Source organism: Camellia sinensis, chromosome 10 (assembly GCF_055761805.1).
Source record: "Camellia sinensis isolate YWXY chromosome 10, ASM5576180v1, whole genome shotgun sequence".
NCBI classification, from domain to species: Eukaryota; Viridiplantae; Streptophyta; class Magnoliopsida; order Ericales; family Theaceae; genus Camellia; species Camellia sinensis.
In genome coordinates this window covers 181998620-182014704 of record NC_138970.1, presented here as the reverse complement: position 1 = coordinate 182014704, position 16085 = coordinate 181998620, and the positions used below count along the sequence as shown (strand labels likewise).

General features: G+C 36.5%; 1 protein-coding gene and 1 pseudogene across 15 annotated transcripts; one reads left to right on the top strand and one right to left on the bottom strand.

Moving 5' to 3' along the window:
- The first annotated feature begins 271 nt into the window (after window positions 1–271).
- LOC114283470 (uncharacterized) lies at window positions 272–15599 on the top strand. Of its 14 annotated transcripts, none has more exons than XR_014343024.1 (3): window positions 321–1398; window positions 14419–14568; window positions 15156–15599. XR_014343024.1 is itself a non-coding variant. In XM_028226317.2 (2 exons), exon 1 carries the CDS (start codon window positions 488–490, stop codon window positions 1391–1393), a length of 906 nt encoding a protein of 301 aa, XP_028082118.2. In that variant the 5' UTR covers window positions 272–487; the 3' UTR covers window positions 1394–1418; window positions 14419–14870. The 14 variants fall into 14 exon arrangements, 6 of the variants coding, with proteins under 6 accessions (XP_028082118.2, XP_028082101.2, XP_028082129.2 ...); XR_003636588.2 differs by having other exon boundaries at window positions 347–1398; window positions 14359–14568; window positions 15211–15599; XR_003636582.2 differs by having other exon boundaries at window positions 347–1398; window positions 14359–14568.
- On the bottom strand, window positions 5205–8415 carry LOC114283460 (uncharacterized; annotated as a pseudogene). Its single transcript, XR_014341524.1, has 3 exons — window positions 5947–8415; window positions 5743–5861; window positions 5205–5642 (listed from the first exon to the last, which is right to left on the bottom strand). The product of XR_014341524.1 is annotated as an uncharacterized LOC114283460 (transcript).
- Window positions 15600–16085: the final 486 nt, after the last annotated feature.

The window sequence follows — 16085 nt, the reverse complement described above, 5'->3', positions numbered from 1 at the left end:
GGCACGTGCAACGTTCCCTAAATAAAAGTAGACGGAACTGAGCTTATTTATGCTGTGTTTGGTTGGGAGATTTGGGGAAGGATTTGAAAAGAGAAAGGGAAAAAAGGTATGTGAAACTATCTGAAATATAAATATATTTTTTTCATATTACACTTATCTTTTTTATTTTTCTTTTTAAATATCTCTTCAAATCTCTCAACCAAACAAATCATTAAGAACCGAAAATCAGAATGAGCCCATTTAACCAGAATAGTAGAATTATATCTGAAGCGAAGCCTATAAAAGTGATCCAAAAAGCCCAGTTCCTAAAATCTCAAGCGAGCCGTCGAAAACTGCTATTCGATCGGACGGTGGAAAACTGAACAGACCACAATCTCTAGAAAAGGCAAAACTACTAGATTCTGTCCCAATCTGAGCCCATTTCGTTCTTATCTCTTACGCCGACTTCACGTCCTCATCATCACTCCACTTGACTCTTGTAATTGTAATGGCAGAATCGGACCCACCGGAAAGCCCAATCAACGCCGCCACAATTCCACCGCCTTCAACCGCCACCACCGCCGCCGCCGCCGCCGCAATAGTACCAGCTGCGGCCGCAATCACCATCACCACCACCACCAATAACAACCACAGCCTCGGGCCAAGTTTAGCCCCAAAGCGGCAGCGCCGACCAAGTGTCCGACTAGGCGAGATCGGCGATCAACCGGGTCGACCGAAGCACTGGAGGTTTCACAAAGAACCTAATTTAGCTGCCAAATCCTCAAAAACTCGACCTTTGACCAACCTCGTTAATGGCGGAGTCGAAACCCTAAAACAGACCGAGGACAATCTCGATTTCGGGTACCGAAAGCAGAAATCGAAGAGACCGCAAGCGAAGAGAGTGAGGACGAATTGGACTCTGTCAACGAAGATCGATAACGGTGCTGAAGGAGACAGTAGAGAAGAGGAGTTTAGGGATTTCGAAGCTGAAGAAGGTTCGGAGAGTCCGTTTAAAGAACAGAGTCCGATTCATTCGATTGACAATGTTGGGCTCGATTTCTGGAATCGGAGGACGGGTAGGGCTAGGGTTTCGGAGAGTAGGGATCGGGAACAGGATGAGGGAATTCCGGAATCCGATTCGAGGGATCGGAAATGCGGGACGAGTAGAGATGGGAATTTTGGGAGTGGAGGAAGTGAGAGGGGAAGGAATTGGTCTCTTGATGATGGGGTGAGGAATTGGCTCATTGGATTGGGATTGGGCCGGTATGCGCCGGTTTTCGAGATTCATGAGGTGGATGATGAAGTTTTGCCTATGTTGACATTGGAGGACCTCAAAGATATGGGAATAAATGCAGTCGGTTCGAGACGGAAAATGTATGCTGCAATTCAAAAGCTTCCCAAGGGATATTCCTGAGATTTGTATGTCTGGGATGGCTCAAGTACTCTTTTTTTGCTGCTTCTTCTAATTTGATTTTGTTTCCTTCAATATACTAATATAGTATACTGCCTTTGGTAATAGTTTTGGAATTGAATTGTTTCTTTATTTATCTATCTCTCTGTTTCTATCTCCTTTAGCATGCCTTTGATCTATATTTATCTATCTGTTTCTATTTCCTTTAGAATGTCCTTGATCCTACTTGTTTGTGACCTAAGCATAGGAACTAAGATGATGAAACAGGAAAATTGTTCACTTCAATGGGTGACTGCATTAATGTTTCTCATCAAGAGTGGCAAGGCATCTATTGAATGAGACAGATTTTGTAGAGTTCATACTTTAGAAACATGAATAAATTGAGCCTTGAGCTATTTTCTTGTTTGAAATTATTTACTGAATGTTTTTGTAGATTAATAACATCCTTTATTAGCTCAAGTTACGCAGATTCTTGGGTTCCTATATCTTCATCCCCTCTGCACTAGTAAAGTCTTCATGTGCTTTCTCAGCAAATTCATATAAAACTGCAAAAATTGTGTACTAGAGCCCAATCGTGAACTATTGATCCCATGTACACCAAGTCATTTTTTTCCTGCCTCACAAACAACTCAATATAGTGTGCTTCCTTTATCAATATATATTTATAGGCCCAGGTTCTTGGCTCTTTATAAGTTTGTAGATGATCTTGCATTCTAAAAACAATTCATTGGTTTATTGAAATCTTGCATCAGTAGATGAAACTTGCTTTTGGCAGTCAGAATAAAAGTAGACAAGTACTGTATGAGGTAAAATTTTGACACAATTGAAGTGTTTGGGAGTTCCTTTGATGTTGTTGTAGGATTACCTTGTTTGTGGCTCCTATAGCTGAATGCATGGTGCCTCAAGTGTATTGAGTGCATTTTAGGAACAGGTGATGTTAAGCCTTTGGTTTGATAGTCAGATCTTGGGAATTGTATCATAGAATGTTGGGAGAGTGGATATGTTAAGCCCCATAGGCTGCATTGTGAAAGTTACAATCTAAGAAGCACGGACACTGATTCGTGACACGACATGGACACAGACACGGACACGACCTGGATATGTTAAGCCTCAAAGGTTGCATTGTGAGAGTCACAATCTAAGAAGTACGGATACAGACACGTGACACAATACGAACACGACATGGACACGCAGACACGTAAATTTTCAAAAAATGCAGGGCACTGCGCGTTGGGGACACGTTCAAAACATGTATTTTTATATTTTTATTATATGTATATTTTTAAATATTTAATATGTATTTTATGCTAAATATTTAATTTTATCAAATTTATCAACTTTAGGTATGTTATTTTAGTAAAAAAAAAAATTAAAAATTTTAATTTTTTTTGAAAAAAAATAGTACTTAACGTGTCCCTAACGTGTCTCTAGCATGTTCTCAATGTGTCCCTTGCGTGTCCTAATGTGTCCGTAGCGTGTTCAAAGTGCCCCGACTAGTGTTATTAAAGGCGATAGGCGCACTAAGCTGCCACGGTCTCCTGGGATCTAGGCTTGAGGCGCAAGCTTCACTGAACTAAGGCACATCTTGTACGGAAAAAAGAAAATAATTTAATATAAGTAAATAATTTAGGATTCAACATAAACAAAACGAAATGTTAAACATTTAGTTTTCTTCGGAGATTATGAATTAGGACTAATTTTTTTTCTATCATTGATTTGGGATTGAATGCTCGATGTATTAGCATCTGTAATAAGAGTAGAGATCTTTTGTAGTTTTACCATATTAAATCAATGTCAAATTTTAAACAAAATCAATGAAAGTAACAATAAAAAAAGCCATCAAGACACAAGCCTTGGGCCTTAATGTGCTTTGGATCAGTCAGGCACCTTATTGAAGTTGCCTGATCTGGAACACTACAAAGCGCAAATCTTGGGCCTGGATGGGACTTGGGCCTAGGCGGACACCTAGGTGTGCTTAATCGAAGTCGCCTGGCTTAGAACACTACAAGCGCAAACTTTGGGTCTAGATAGGACTTGGGCCTAGGCGTGCCTTTAATAACACTGGTCCCAGCATGTTCAACACGTGTTCGGAGCATGTTCGTGTCTGACACGTGGCGGACACCTGTGCGTTACCTCCGGAGAGGTGTTGGTGCTTCATCGATCACAATGTTAGATAGAGTACAACTATCAAGTTGTAGCGCAATAATCAAAGGTCTTGTCTTCTTACCATTTTCCCTTTCTTTACCTCAAATGGGGTGGATTGAGCAACCTTGATGATACCTTGACTTCAAATCTCGAAGTCACAAGTCCTTTGGTATCCCCTAGCTAGAGTATCTAGGCCCATGCTCCTAGCCTATGTAGTTGTCATTAGAGCCTTCTTTTCTATGACTGGGATGCTGCTTGGTGGGGCCGTTTTGGTGAGCTAAGCAAATTGAGTGGACATAGAGATAAGGCACTCAACTAAGGGTGAGTGCACGATTTTCAAGGTGGGAAGCAAGGGTACCCTAATTGTGTCGACCATGAGGGAGGACTGTGCTTGAGCAAGGAAACCTCAACTAAGCCGATGGATGCTATGAGTTGTTCGAGTGGCGTCTGTCTCAAGCTTTGCCACTGTGTGTGCCAATTGGAATTGATGTGTCTCGATCCCTGTAGAGGAATATATATAGTTGCTTCATTGGTCTGCATGCCACCTCACAAGGCTGATACACAGCACCACGTTTGCAGGAAATACAGATGTGATGATGTCGTGGTGATGTTGGACTCATGTACCTACAAACTCTTTTAGTATGATGTCTTCCACTTGTGCACGACATCTTTGGAAGTTCATCATTGAGCATTCTGCTCTTCTGTACTTCTCTCTATTTGTGTAGGATTCTTTTGTATTGTTCTTTCTTTTTTGTTTCACTTTGAGATTTCTCCCTTTTTGTTTGCACATTCTGCTTCTTTCTTCATTTTTCCTTTATTTTATTTTATTTTTATTTTTATTTTTATTTTTATTTTTATTTTATGTGATAAATATCTTCCTTTGTTTTCCTTGTATATCCTTATTCCCTTTTCTCAACAAATTTGTTTTCTTGTCACATAAATATGATTAACTTTCTTTTAGATGAGAACAAAAAGTTTGAAGTTTGATCGTTCACATTAGCACCTTTGCCCTTCTCAGATTGCCTGGAGGCTTGAAACAATCATATAATCAACTTTCCTTGATTTTTTGATTTTATAATTTCAACTTGGCAAGCTTTGTTATCAAATATGTCCCTTTATTTGGGTTGGGTTGGGTTGGGTTGGGTTGTTGGGGGGGGGGGGTTGAAAGAAAGAAGAATACACGGGGAAACCCAATAAGAAGAAACGGATACCACTTATAGAAAAAAGATGAAAAGTAAGTTTACAAGGGGAGACAGTTGCATCTACATTCATATCCAGACAATCACCACAAGTGGAAGTCATGAAATTGTGTTTATGTGGTAGAACATGAAATGCCCATGTCCTGGATAACTGTTTTGGTTTTACCATCTTAAATTTTAGTTTGTTTAATTCTTTCCTTATTAGTTATGTAGCAGTGTTTTTTAAGGCGAAAAGCGAACCGAGGCGACAAGGTCACCTAATGCCTAAGCGCGAGGCGACGAGACGAGGCGAGGCGAGGGCTTCATCGAAGCGAGGCGACCAGAAATGATATTTTTTTAAAATAAATGGTATAGACAAAAATATAAATATTTTCAAGAACCATCATACAGTTATCATTCCAAATACTAAATATCCATAAACAAAAGAAAATATCCAACAAAGACAAATACAATCCACCAATCCAAAAGTTCTAAAAATCATCTTCAACATCAAGCAAATGAACTTCTTCTTCATTATCATTGGCTTCAGCATATCCCTCTGCATCTTCTTCCTCTCCCCCATCTGAAATTGACTCTTCCTCATCAATAAGTTGCAATCTAGGTCTAGCTGCTGATTTTGAAGTTGAACAACCCCTTTCTATTGCCCTTGTTGATCTAGTTCTTTGACTACTGTCCTCAACTCCAGCAGCTCTAGCAACATCATCCCATGTCAAAGTATCATCCTCAAAGACAAGTTTCTCCTCCATCCTCCCAACCAACCACTCGTTACTTTCATCAATATCCGTCAAAGTAATGGGATCAATAGTGTCACGGGAATTGTATCGACGTCTCAATGCTCTATTATACTTAACAAATACCAAATCATTCAGACGTTTTTGAGCTAACCTATTTCTCTTTTTGGTGTGAATCTGCAAAAATTCAAACCAAATAAAAATATTCAAATTTTTATCTAGGTATTAATAAATTTAATGGTATTCATATTCACTATAGTTAAAAATAGGTACTCACATGTTCAAACACACTCCAATTCCGTTCACATCCAGATGAGCTACAAGTTAGACTAAGAATTTTGATGGCGAATGTTTGCAAATTTGGCGTTTCAGAACCATATGCACTCCACCAATCAGCTGTTGATTATAACTAATTAATTAGAAAAAATATTTAAAATATAAAAAACTAACTAAAATTACTTAAGTATAAAATATAGATCACCTGGTGCCCTTGTAGTTCTTTGTCTAATGGCCAAAGCCATCCCAAAGAGACCATCAGCTTTCTCATAGGTAGTCAACTCTGCGCAAACTTTATCTTGTGTCTCATTGCTTGGGACCAACCTTTGTATGCATTTATACAGGCCTGACATGACTTCCTTATCTTTCTCAATATTCGGATTTGCGTAAAAATACTCTGGGTTTAAATAATACCCAGCTGCATGCAAAGGCCTATGCAATTGAACATTTCATCTATTGTCAATTATTTCAAAAAACTCCTTGTACTTCTCTTCATTTCCATTAAATGATTTTGCAATGGCTTCTTTAGCCCTATCCATTGCCTCATAAATATATCCCATGGGAGGCTTTCTCTCACCATCAACCAATCGCAGTACACGAACAAGAGGACTTGATATTTTGAGAGCATAAAGAACATTGTTCCAAAAAGAAGGCATTAATATGACTTGTGCGGTCTTTTTACCCTGTGGTTCCTTCGCCCATTTGCTTGTGGTCCATTCCTCTTAAGTGAACATCTTCTTCAAGTTGGTTTGTTGTTGATGAATCCTTGATAAAGTTAGAAAAGCAGTTGCAAATCGAGTTTTTGCTGGCTTGATCAAATCCTTGCACTGGGTAAATTGCCTCATCATATTCAACAAACTAGAGCGGTTCACAATATAACCATGCACCGCAATTGCCTTTTCAAATGTCTTGTTGAAGTTGGGAATTTTGAAAATGTCCTCCAACATTAAGTCCAAGCAATGAGCTGCACATGGTGTCTAATGCAAATGTGGCCGCTTTGCCTCCAAAAACTTCCCTATTACAAGTTTTTTTTTTTTTAAAAAAGAATAATATGAGAATTGCATATTCATATTGTAAGTATGTACTAAGTAAATGTATACTACTAAGTTACTAACCGGCAAACACATTTGCTGAGGCATTATCTGTAACAACTTGAACCACGTTGGCTTCACCAATACGCTCCACAAAGTTGTCAAGCAATTCAAACATCTTATTTGCATCCTTGGATAAGCTAGAAGCATCAACAGATTCAATAAACATTGATCCTCTTGGGCAATTAACCAAAAAATTAATTAATGCTCTGTTTCTTTTGTCCTTCCACCCATCGGCCATTAAAGAGCATCCATATGTTACCTAATTTTTTTTTATGATTCTCCATGGTCTTATTAGTGTGGTCTACCTCTTTCTGCAAATAAGGAACCCGCACCTCATGGTAGCTTGGTGGTTTCATGCCAGGACCATATTGCCCAAAAGCTTCAACCATTGCTCCAAAACTATTGTAGTTCACAACATTGAAAGGTATACCCGTATCATGCATCCACCTCAAAAACCAAACAAGAGCCCGATCTCTCAACACCTTTTTGCTAGGATCATTATCATCAATTCTTGTTTGCTTTCCCTTGGTTTTACGATTTTGCACTGCAACTTTCGGATCAGGGGTGAAGTACACATCCATGGGTCCCTTTTGCTTTGGTTGTTTGGAACCAACAGATTTGGAGGAGTTACTTCCTTGTTCTCGACGGGTAGAACCTTGAGTAGAAACAGGCCTTTTACCATGTTGATTTATCTCAAGAATTTCATCATCATCGTCATCATTATCCATCTCATCAAAATCAGGAACCATCCTCAATTGCACCTTTGATTGACTTTTTTGAGACATATAGTCTTTAATTTCATCTTTGACATGAGATGGACATTTTTTTACAAGCAACAACATTTTTATAACCACCAGCAAGATGTTGCTTGACTCGGTAAACACCGCTATTCATTTCTTTGTCGCAAAAGTTACAAATGAACTTTGAAAGGTTTTGGGGATTTACCATCCGTGCATATTGCCATGCCGGATCTTTTTTACTGTCACTAGACTTCGACATTAATTCTATCCAACAAGCAATTCAATGTTTCAGCATAAAGAAATTAAAGAACATATTTTAACAACATTAAAGAACATAAAGAAATTAAAATAGTTGAAATTAATTGAATTAAAATAATTAATTGAATAACCAGGAAATTAAAATAATCAGGAAATTAATTGAATTAAAATAATTAATTGAATAACCAAGAAATTAATTGAATTAAAATAATTAATTGAATAACCAGGAAATTAAAATAACATGAAATTAATTGAATTAAAATAAACAAATTCATTGAATTAATTGAATTAAACAAATTAATTGAATTAAAATAATTAATTGAATAACCAGGGAATTAAAATAATCAGGAAATTAATTGAATTAAAATAAACAAATTAATTGAATTAATTGAATTAAAATAATTAATTGAATAACCAGGAAATTAAAATAATCAGAAAATTAATTGAATTAATTGAACACAGAAGAAAAAAAATAATTGAATTAATTGAAAAAAAATTAATTTTAAAATAATTGAATTAATTTTAAAAATTAATTTTTGTGAATTAAAAATTAATTTTTGAGAATTAAAAATTAATTTTAAAAAAAAATTGATTTGAACAAAGAAGAAAATTAACCACGAAAAATTGAATTAATTAAAAAATTTAATTGGTTCGACAGTGTTCTTCAACTCGAAGTCGAACAAAGAAGAAGAACAGGTGGTGAAGTCGACCAAGACGAACAGGGTGAAGTCGAACAAAGAAAGGAAGAACCAGATGAAGAAGCAACTCACCTCGATTCGATTCGACTTCGGCAGACGCAGACGATCGACGAACCGGATGAAGAAGAAAGGAAGAAGATCAGAAGAAGAGATTCGACTTTGGCAGACGATATTTACTAATTAACTTTGTCGATCAAGGGCCCAGATCACTCGAACTTAAATCAGGCAAAATACAATGAAGCTTCGCTTCTTTCCGCCTCACGCTTCATCGCCTAAGCCTCGCTTCAGGCGCTTCTACATCGCCTCGCCATTTCGCCTCGCCTCAGTACACATGAGGCGCTGAAGCCTCGCCTCGACTCGCTTAGCGCTTAGGCGAGCGCCTAGGCTCGCCTCTGATAACACTGTTATGTAGGACAATACTTTTGGTGAAATTGTTTCTAACTTTTAATTGCCATAAATTCCTGTAGGTTTCAGTTTAGTTCTTTAGTTGACTGCTTCCCCATAAACATAACTTTTGGCATTAATTCATAAAATGGATGCTCGTCTAGCAGTCCATCTATGGCTATATTTGTATTATTTAATCTCAGAGAGTTTGGGTGTCTTTGTTTCTCTCTTTGTAATATGGTACCTGATAGTTGACAATCAATCACTTTGATTGCAGTAAATTTGTAACACACACACTTTATTACTCTCCTTGTCTTTTAATGTTTGAACACTTTCACAGGTGCCATATGTCCTCTAGAAGTGCCTCTATAGGCACCAAACTGATATTCTATTTCAACTTTTCTCAATTCAATCTACAGTTAGGGAAGCTTAACCTAAAAAAACAAAGAAAGAAAAAAAACTAGCTTGGATGAAACTCTTTTCAAAAGGAGAACCAGTTTGGAGTCTCTAGATTGAAGCATTTCATGGATTGTGATATGAAAAAGAAAAATGCCTTCTTTTTGTTGAATCTCATTGTGAGGCAGCGATGATTCCTCAAAACATGTTTCTGTATTCTAGATTGGCTGCAAAGAGCAACATACTACCTATATATGTAGAGAGAGATGGGAAACAGTTTTTGTTGTCAATTGAAATTTGCTGGTTCACATGAAAGTTCAATAGACCATCACAGCAACAACAGGATTTGGGAAATAATCAACACAAGTATTATGAAACTTGCGTTTGATTTGGGGGTTTGCTGTGGAGGAGAGGTAATGCTGATGTTGGTAGTAGAAAAACTTATGGACAAATGGCATTAACCTTTTATTGGATGAAAGGGCCTATTATGGGGCGGGGACAGTTTGGTGATGCCAAAGTTGGCTGGAAATGGATTAGAGTTGGCAGGGGGAGGTTCAACAGTGCGTTTCTTCTTATTTTTCTTCTTCTTCTTCTTCCTTTTTTATTTTTTATTTATTTTTAAATAGTATGCTAGTATTTTCTTGAGCTTTTGGCTCGAACCTTTGGATAATGATCATGGGTGATGTCATTATGGTGTTGGCTTGGAATTTGCATCTAGTTGTATTGCTGTTGCTTGGTTTGGAATTTGCATCTAGTTGTACTGCTGTCGCGTGTGTTAATAAGGTGTGGATTTTGAGGATTGATGATTCCAGTTCCACCTCTATGTTGTTATAATATTCTTCTCTGACAATGATATTGTTAACCTTACTAGATTGTCTAGTGGTTGCAGCCCTACATGCACGTACAATATATCTTCTATCTTGTAATATTGTGACTAGTTTTACTTCATTTTGTTTAAATTTTGTTCTCGCTTAAGTTTGTTGGGATAGTCGTAGGTTATTAGAATACTGGATTTATTAGTGTTACCAAAGCATTTCAGTCTTGTATGAATATTCTGTATTGAAGTTTTACTTATTCTTTGAGCAAATTGTACAAGTTTGGTACTGGGGCTTTTACACAGATTCCATGGAAGAAGAATGTGGATGATAATGATTAGCATTCAATTTCAGGTCGAGAACTAGTATAACAAGATAATTTGATATATGAAAGTCTGAAGTCCATTGCTTCTTTGTTCAATGAAGCTTGTAGTTGCTGTTACTGATGGGCCACTGACCACTTCTATGTTTCTCTAGCTGGTGGAAGATGGATAAATATTATGGTCAAAGTAGGAGAGTTGATGCTTTTTGGGCTTATTTAAAGCAGGTTTTGCTTACTTGAAGATGAGCACGGGTTGTATAATTTTGGAAATTGTTGGTGTGTGGGACACATAAGAACAAAAGGTCATCTTGCATGACTTGATTGTGTGATCTTTTGACTTCATGTCATGCTAGTCAACTTATATTTGTGATGGAATAGGTAGTGAGATTCTTGTTAGAACATTACAAGACAAAGTTCTTTGTGGAGTTTTGAGTCTTTTCAGTGAGGGGTTCAGATGAGTAGTCTGCTATGCATAGCTTTTAAAGAGGTGGATTAAGTCTGTTAATTGACATGTGCATTGGTATGACACTACTAGAAATTTTTTTGCAAGATAGGCACAACATTAGGTGCAGATTCCAATTTGGTAAATGTTGTTATTGAAATGAAATAGTAGAAGTGGACACATTTGCGCCTATAAGTGGTGAATAGGTCAAACTTTTGATTATGTTACCGATTTGAAATTACTGAATAGTGGATTAATTAGTTCAGTGTACAAATTCATCGTGCCGATTCAAATATCTCAATCTATCACACAAATCGTAATAAATAAAGTGGACACACGATTTAAGTGGAAAGCTCTTGGGAAGAAGAGAAAAACTATGGGCACACCTAGCTGGTCAAAATGTAAGAGACAAACGTGTGATATCTTAGCTTTTGTCTGTTGCCCCTCGTGCGCTCAAGCTGGATTCGAACATGCTTAAGGGGGAACTTTCTGGATCTTTGCTGAATATGATCTTGGTCTAACTCGAGTGGCCTTTGGGCAGGTCTACTAGACTTGGGTATTTTAGTCCTGTGTTTCACTTTTCAATGCTAAAATCAACTGCAATATTTAAGGGTCAATCAGGTCAATTTTTGTATTTAGAAACACGTCCTAACTCTAATGCAGTATGCTCATGCTAATGGAGTGATGATTGCGTCAATGATGCTGGTCTTCACACCGTAACACTTTCAGAGACACACTTGACGTGTCAACCCATTACAATCAAGACCAATCTCTTACAACTAATTTCAAGTTTTGAATTATAGGAATTTCAACGCCACACTAAATACTATTAATTTAAGAAAGTGATATTGTCAGTCAATGTGAATGAAGTTGCAAATCATTGGTTGTTAGGGAGAGTTTTCAGTTCTAAACTACTACTTGTTGCAAGTATGGGTTGTATTGTATTTGATGAGGCAAGCCGAGTATTGGTTGTAAAAGGTTGGTTTGACAAGTTTAAAGCATGATCAGGCTTGGCTGATTTATCTTTTGAGTTAATCTTGACATTCTTCTAAGTTCTAACCAAGCTAATTACATTTAAAGTTTTTTATAAGTGCTAGCCAACCAAGCTAATTATGTGTCAAGCTAAGAGTAGCTTTATTTTCTATATTATCCTAAAGAGCTTATTAACTTATCCCACTGAACTCAATAAATTGATGAACTTTACAATATGGTCAAACTTCACTTGTTTATCTAATGAATTGATTTCAAGTGAACTCTTCCTCAGCCAAGCTCAAGAATATCTCAAGAAGCTTGGTTCATTTTATAACCTTGGAGGCGGATTGGTAAAAACATTGAAAGAGTTTCATGAGAATGCTCAATGCAGTGTTTTTTCAAAAGCTCTAGGCGCATCGAGGCACTAAGGTTTTGGGGAGCCTAAGCATGAGGTACAAAGCGAGGCGTGCACCTCACCAAATCAAGGCACAAGTTGTAGAAAATAAGCAAATATTTCTAGAATTTCAAAAATTATAGATCAACATTCAATATTCTAAAAATCATAAAACTAGCATTCAACATTCCGAAAAATTCTCAAAACTAACATTCAACCTTACTTTACCCAATACTATAAGTCTTCCTTCATCAATTTATTGATGTGGTTCACCTTTTTTTTTTATTTTTTTTTTATTTAAAAAGAAAAAAAGAAATAACTTGCACCTTGTGGTAACTTAGTAGTTTTAATTTTAAACCAGGACCAAATTGCCCGATTGACTCAAAATTGTCATAATTTACTACATTGAAAGGAGTCTCAAATTCATATATGATATATCCATCTTGCAATCTTAGAGCTTATCCTAGAGATTTTGCTCAATGACTAGGGCCTTTTTTTGATATGAAAATTGGGGCTCAAAGCATGTGTTTGCATTTTATAAGGGTAGTAATTCCCTGCAGATACACATACAAAGAATAATGCAGGAGCAAAAATTTAAATGAAATGCATAGGTGTGTGCCTCGGTTGCAAAAATTTAAATGAAGTGAATGAGTGTGCCTCGCGCCTCAGATGCGCCTTTTCTACAGCGCCGCGCTTCAAGTTGTCGAGGCGCCTTAGGTGTGCCTTGCGCCTAAGCGCAAGCGTGCGCTTAGGCGCACCTTTTAAAACACTGGTTCAATGGATTGATTGCTCTTAAAAACTAGTCATAAAAATAATTGTCCGTGGTTGAATACATATCCCTGTTATTACCAAACATTGAACCAGTTAAGGTATTAAGTTAAAAGAACTTGAATTAAGGTCTGGAGGTATGAAATATTGTATAAACAATTTGATCACAGTTGTGAGCAATGTGAGCGACTAGCTAAATGCTGAGGAGTTATAAATGCTAAATTGAACTAGGCGTTGTCCACCCATGGGAAACTTGCATTGCCAGATCATTTAGGCGTACTCAGTTGTATGGTATATTAGGAATGTTTGATATGTTCGTCTTCTTGAGATTTAAAGCGTAGCTGATGAAATGGCTTGGTAGCAAAAGTTAGTAATTTATTGTCGAGGTACCTAACATTGTCTTTATCATCAAATTGGTAATTTTGTTATCGAAATAGTAGATATTGAAGTCAAAACTCAGTCCTTTCTTTTTTGTTTATTTTTATTTATTTTTTAATTATTAATGTTTGCTGGCCGTTTCCTTTCCTAAATGGTGGTTTGGAATGGCAATTTATGTGGATATGCCTTTCATTTACCGAGGTGTACAAAAATCAAGGGAGAAGCTACATTATCATATCTTGTTTGTGGATTTCACCAGGGTCTGACAGTCATACTTTTCTAGGGTTGACGTGAATCATATGAAGTTTCCCAGCATCGTAGTTTCTCTTGAATGTTAAATATCTCGATTCCTATATTGCTTTTGGATATGGATATGGATATGGCTGTGGTTGAACCATGTACATTCCTTATTGCGATTTTGTGGTCATTTATTTTTTTATTGGGTCAATTGGTAGGAGAGTCTTTACAAATATGAGATGCATTATATCAAAGACAATTAAAGTCCAACTCCTCTAGCCCAATCTTGGGCAGAAACAAACGACTACATAGAACTCCCATAATGGGAGGAGAAATAAACACCACAAAAATATCAAACTTCTCTCCATATGAGTTGAACGCGTAAAGTCTCTCTATAAAGTGTGCTACACAACCACTAGGATATCTTACATGATATTTTGCATTTTTGTGTGATTGATTATTAATGACATGAATTATTTGCAGTAGTTATAATCTTTTCTTTTTTGTTGATAAATATGCAGTAGTTATAATCTTTTAGATTCCTGAATGAACTTTGTAATTTTTTAAGATTAGAGTACATTAGATTTATCTGTTTTTACTGTCATTGTGTAGGATAATGATCTTTGAGCAAACCAGAATTCATTACACTATAAGTCAATTTGACAACTTTCTTAGCTTGTGTGGATTTAAAATATTTTCTTCCAATTTCAACTTTGCAGTGGTTTCCAGAATCACCATTATTGGCATTTATTCAGCCAGTTTCTTTCTAATTTTGGCAGTCTGCATTGAGTACCCAATTGGGGAGTAGTACTGGAATACAGTTTGTGCTTTGGCTTATGCTCCCATTTAGGTATTATTCTCCTGAACCAGGTGCTAGTGGCAGAAATGAGGTCAAGAGACATGTGCATATGTTTAGTTCTTATAAGAAGGTAAAGCACTTACAAACAAGTGAATAAACATGTATCGAGGTAGGCTGATGTACACCATAACTCATGACAATGCTAAATTCAGTAGGTTTATGATTTGTTTGACTAGAGTGTTTACATATATTTCAATGTACGGTATTTGATTTGAGTTTTTTTATTTTCTGAGATGTTTAGTTCATATAAGAAGGTAAAGTTCTTGTAAGTGAATAAACATGTATTAAGGTAGGCTGATGTACACCATAAATTGAGTATTTACATATATTTCAAGTGTGTCATATGTGACTTAAGCTTTTAATTTTCTGAAAGTTGAGCGTTCATGTTACTTTAGTTCTAGGTGCTTTAACTTTCTAATCATTTAATCTCATTATGCGAGTGTATAATCTAGGTGTCTATATTTATATGCATGTAGGTCAGTGTCATTGCCTTTTTAATTTTGGGCAGTGATATGACCCTTCATAGTTCATGGGGATGCTCTGAACTTATAGATTCTTTAGCTAAAGCTTATTTGTGGTTCTCATTTTTCTCTTCCTTTCTGATTTCAATAATTTGTGCTTGTCATGTGTTCTGGTTTTTGCAACTAACTTCTGCAGCTTGTTGGGTCGTGCGCTGCTATCTGTTACATGGCGATTTGGGTTGGATACACAGACATGCACTTAATCTTTGGTGTTTCTATGACTTTGGAGCGTGTGGCTCAGCAGGGAGAGCTGAATAATCAGTTGAAGCAGTAGCTCTGGAAGTTCTAGGTATGCTATTCCAGTCTATATCTCTCTACCAATGATAGGAATTGCCACTTCTTTTGTAACTGACTTTAGATACTCAGTATGATAGTTTTATCTGTTTCTCATCCTTAAGATGTTCTAGCCAATTCTTATTCAAGCTTTGAAACTTGATGTTGTTGATGAATATTTTTTTAGATTGTGAATGTTTTATTCATTTGCTTGCTTAGTGCTCATGTTATAGGGCTGTAAACAAGCGAAGTCATGCCAAGTAGTTGGTTATTCAAATTTAGCTTGAAAAATGAACCAGTTTCAAAATGAGTTCAAGTTTGACTTGTTTACCCTTTAACATGTGTTAAAGCGTGATTTGTTCACATACCAAGCTAATCCCAAAGCTGTCTCGTTTTATAGTATTAGATGTGTTCACTGAATGGTCACGGTGATCTCAGCCATTCAAGTCTTTTCTGGAAAAAAAGGAAATTTAAATAATTTTAAGAGTAGTTGGGCCATGTATCACAGGTAAAAGTGTTTCCATATAACGTTATGTGCTCACTGTGGTGGATGACAAAAGTGGAAGCTGAAAGTTAATAGTTGATTGCTATTTGCATTCTGTCATATGTTATATTTCAGTCTCTGCATATGCAATCAATTAGATGTATTATGCTTTTGTTACTGATGAAAAGTCACTTCTCTCCCACCCTCCAATAGTAATTAAATTAAATTAATGGATATTTGTACTTTTCAAAGTACCCTTTGTTATTGTCTGCTGGCTTTTCTTCTCCTTTATTTTATTTTATTTTATTT

Excerpts from the sequence above, each read along its gene's own strand:
- LOC114283470 (XM_028226300.2), top strand. The coding sequence starts at position 488 with ATGGCAGAATCGGACCCACCGGAAAGCCCAATCAACGCCGCCACAATT.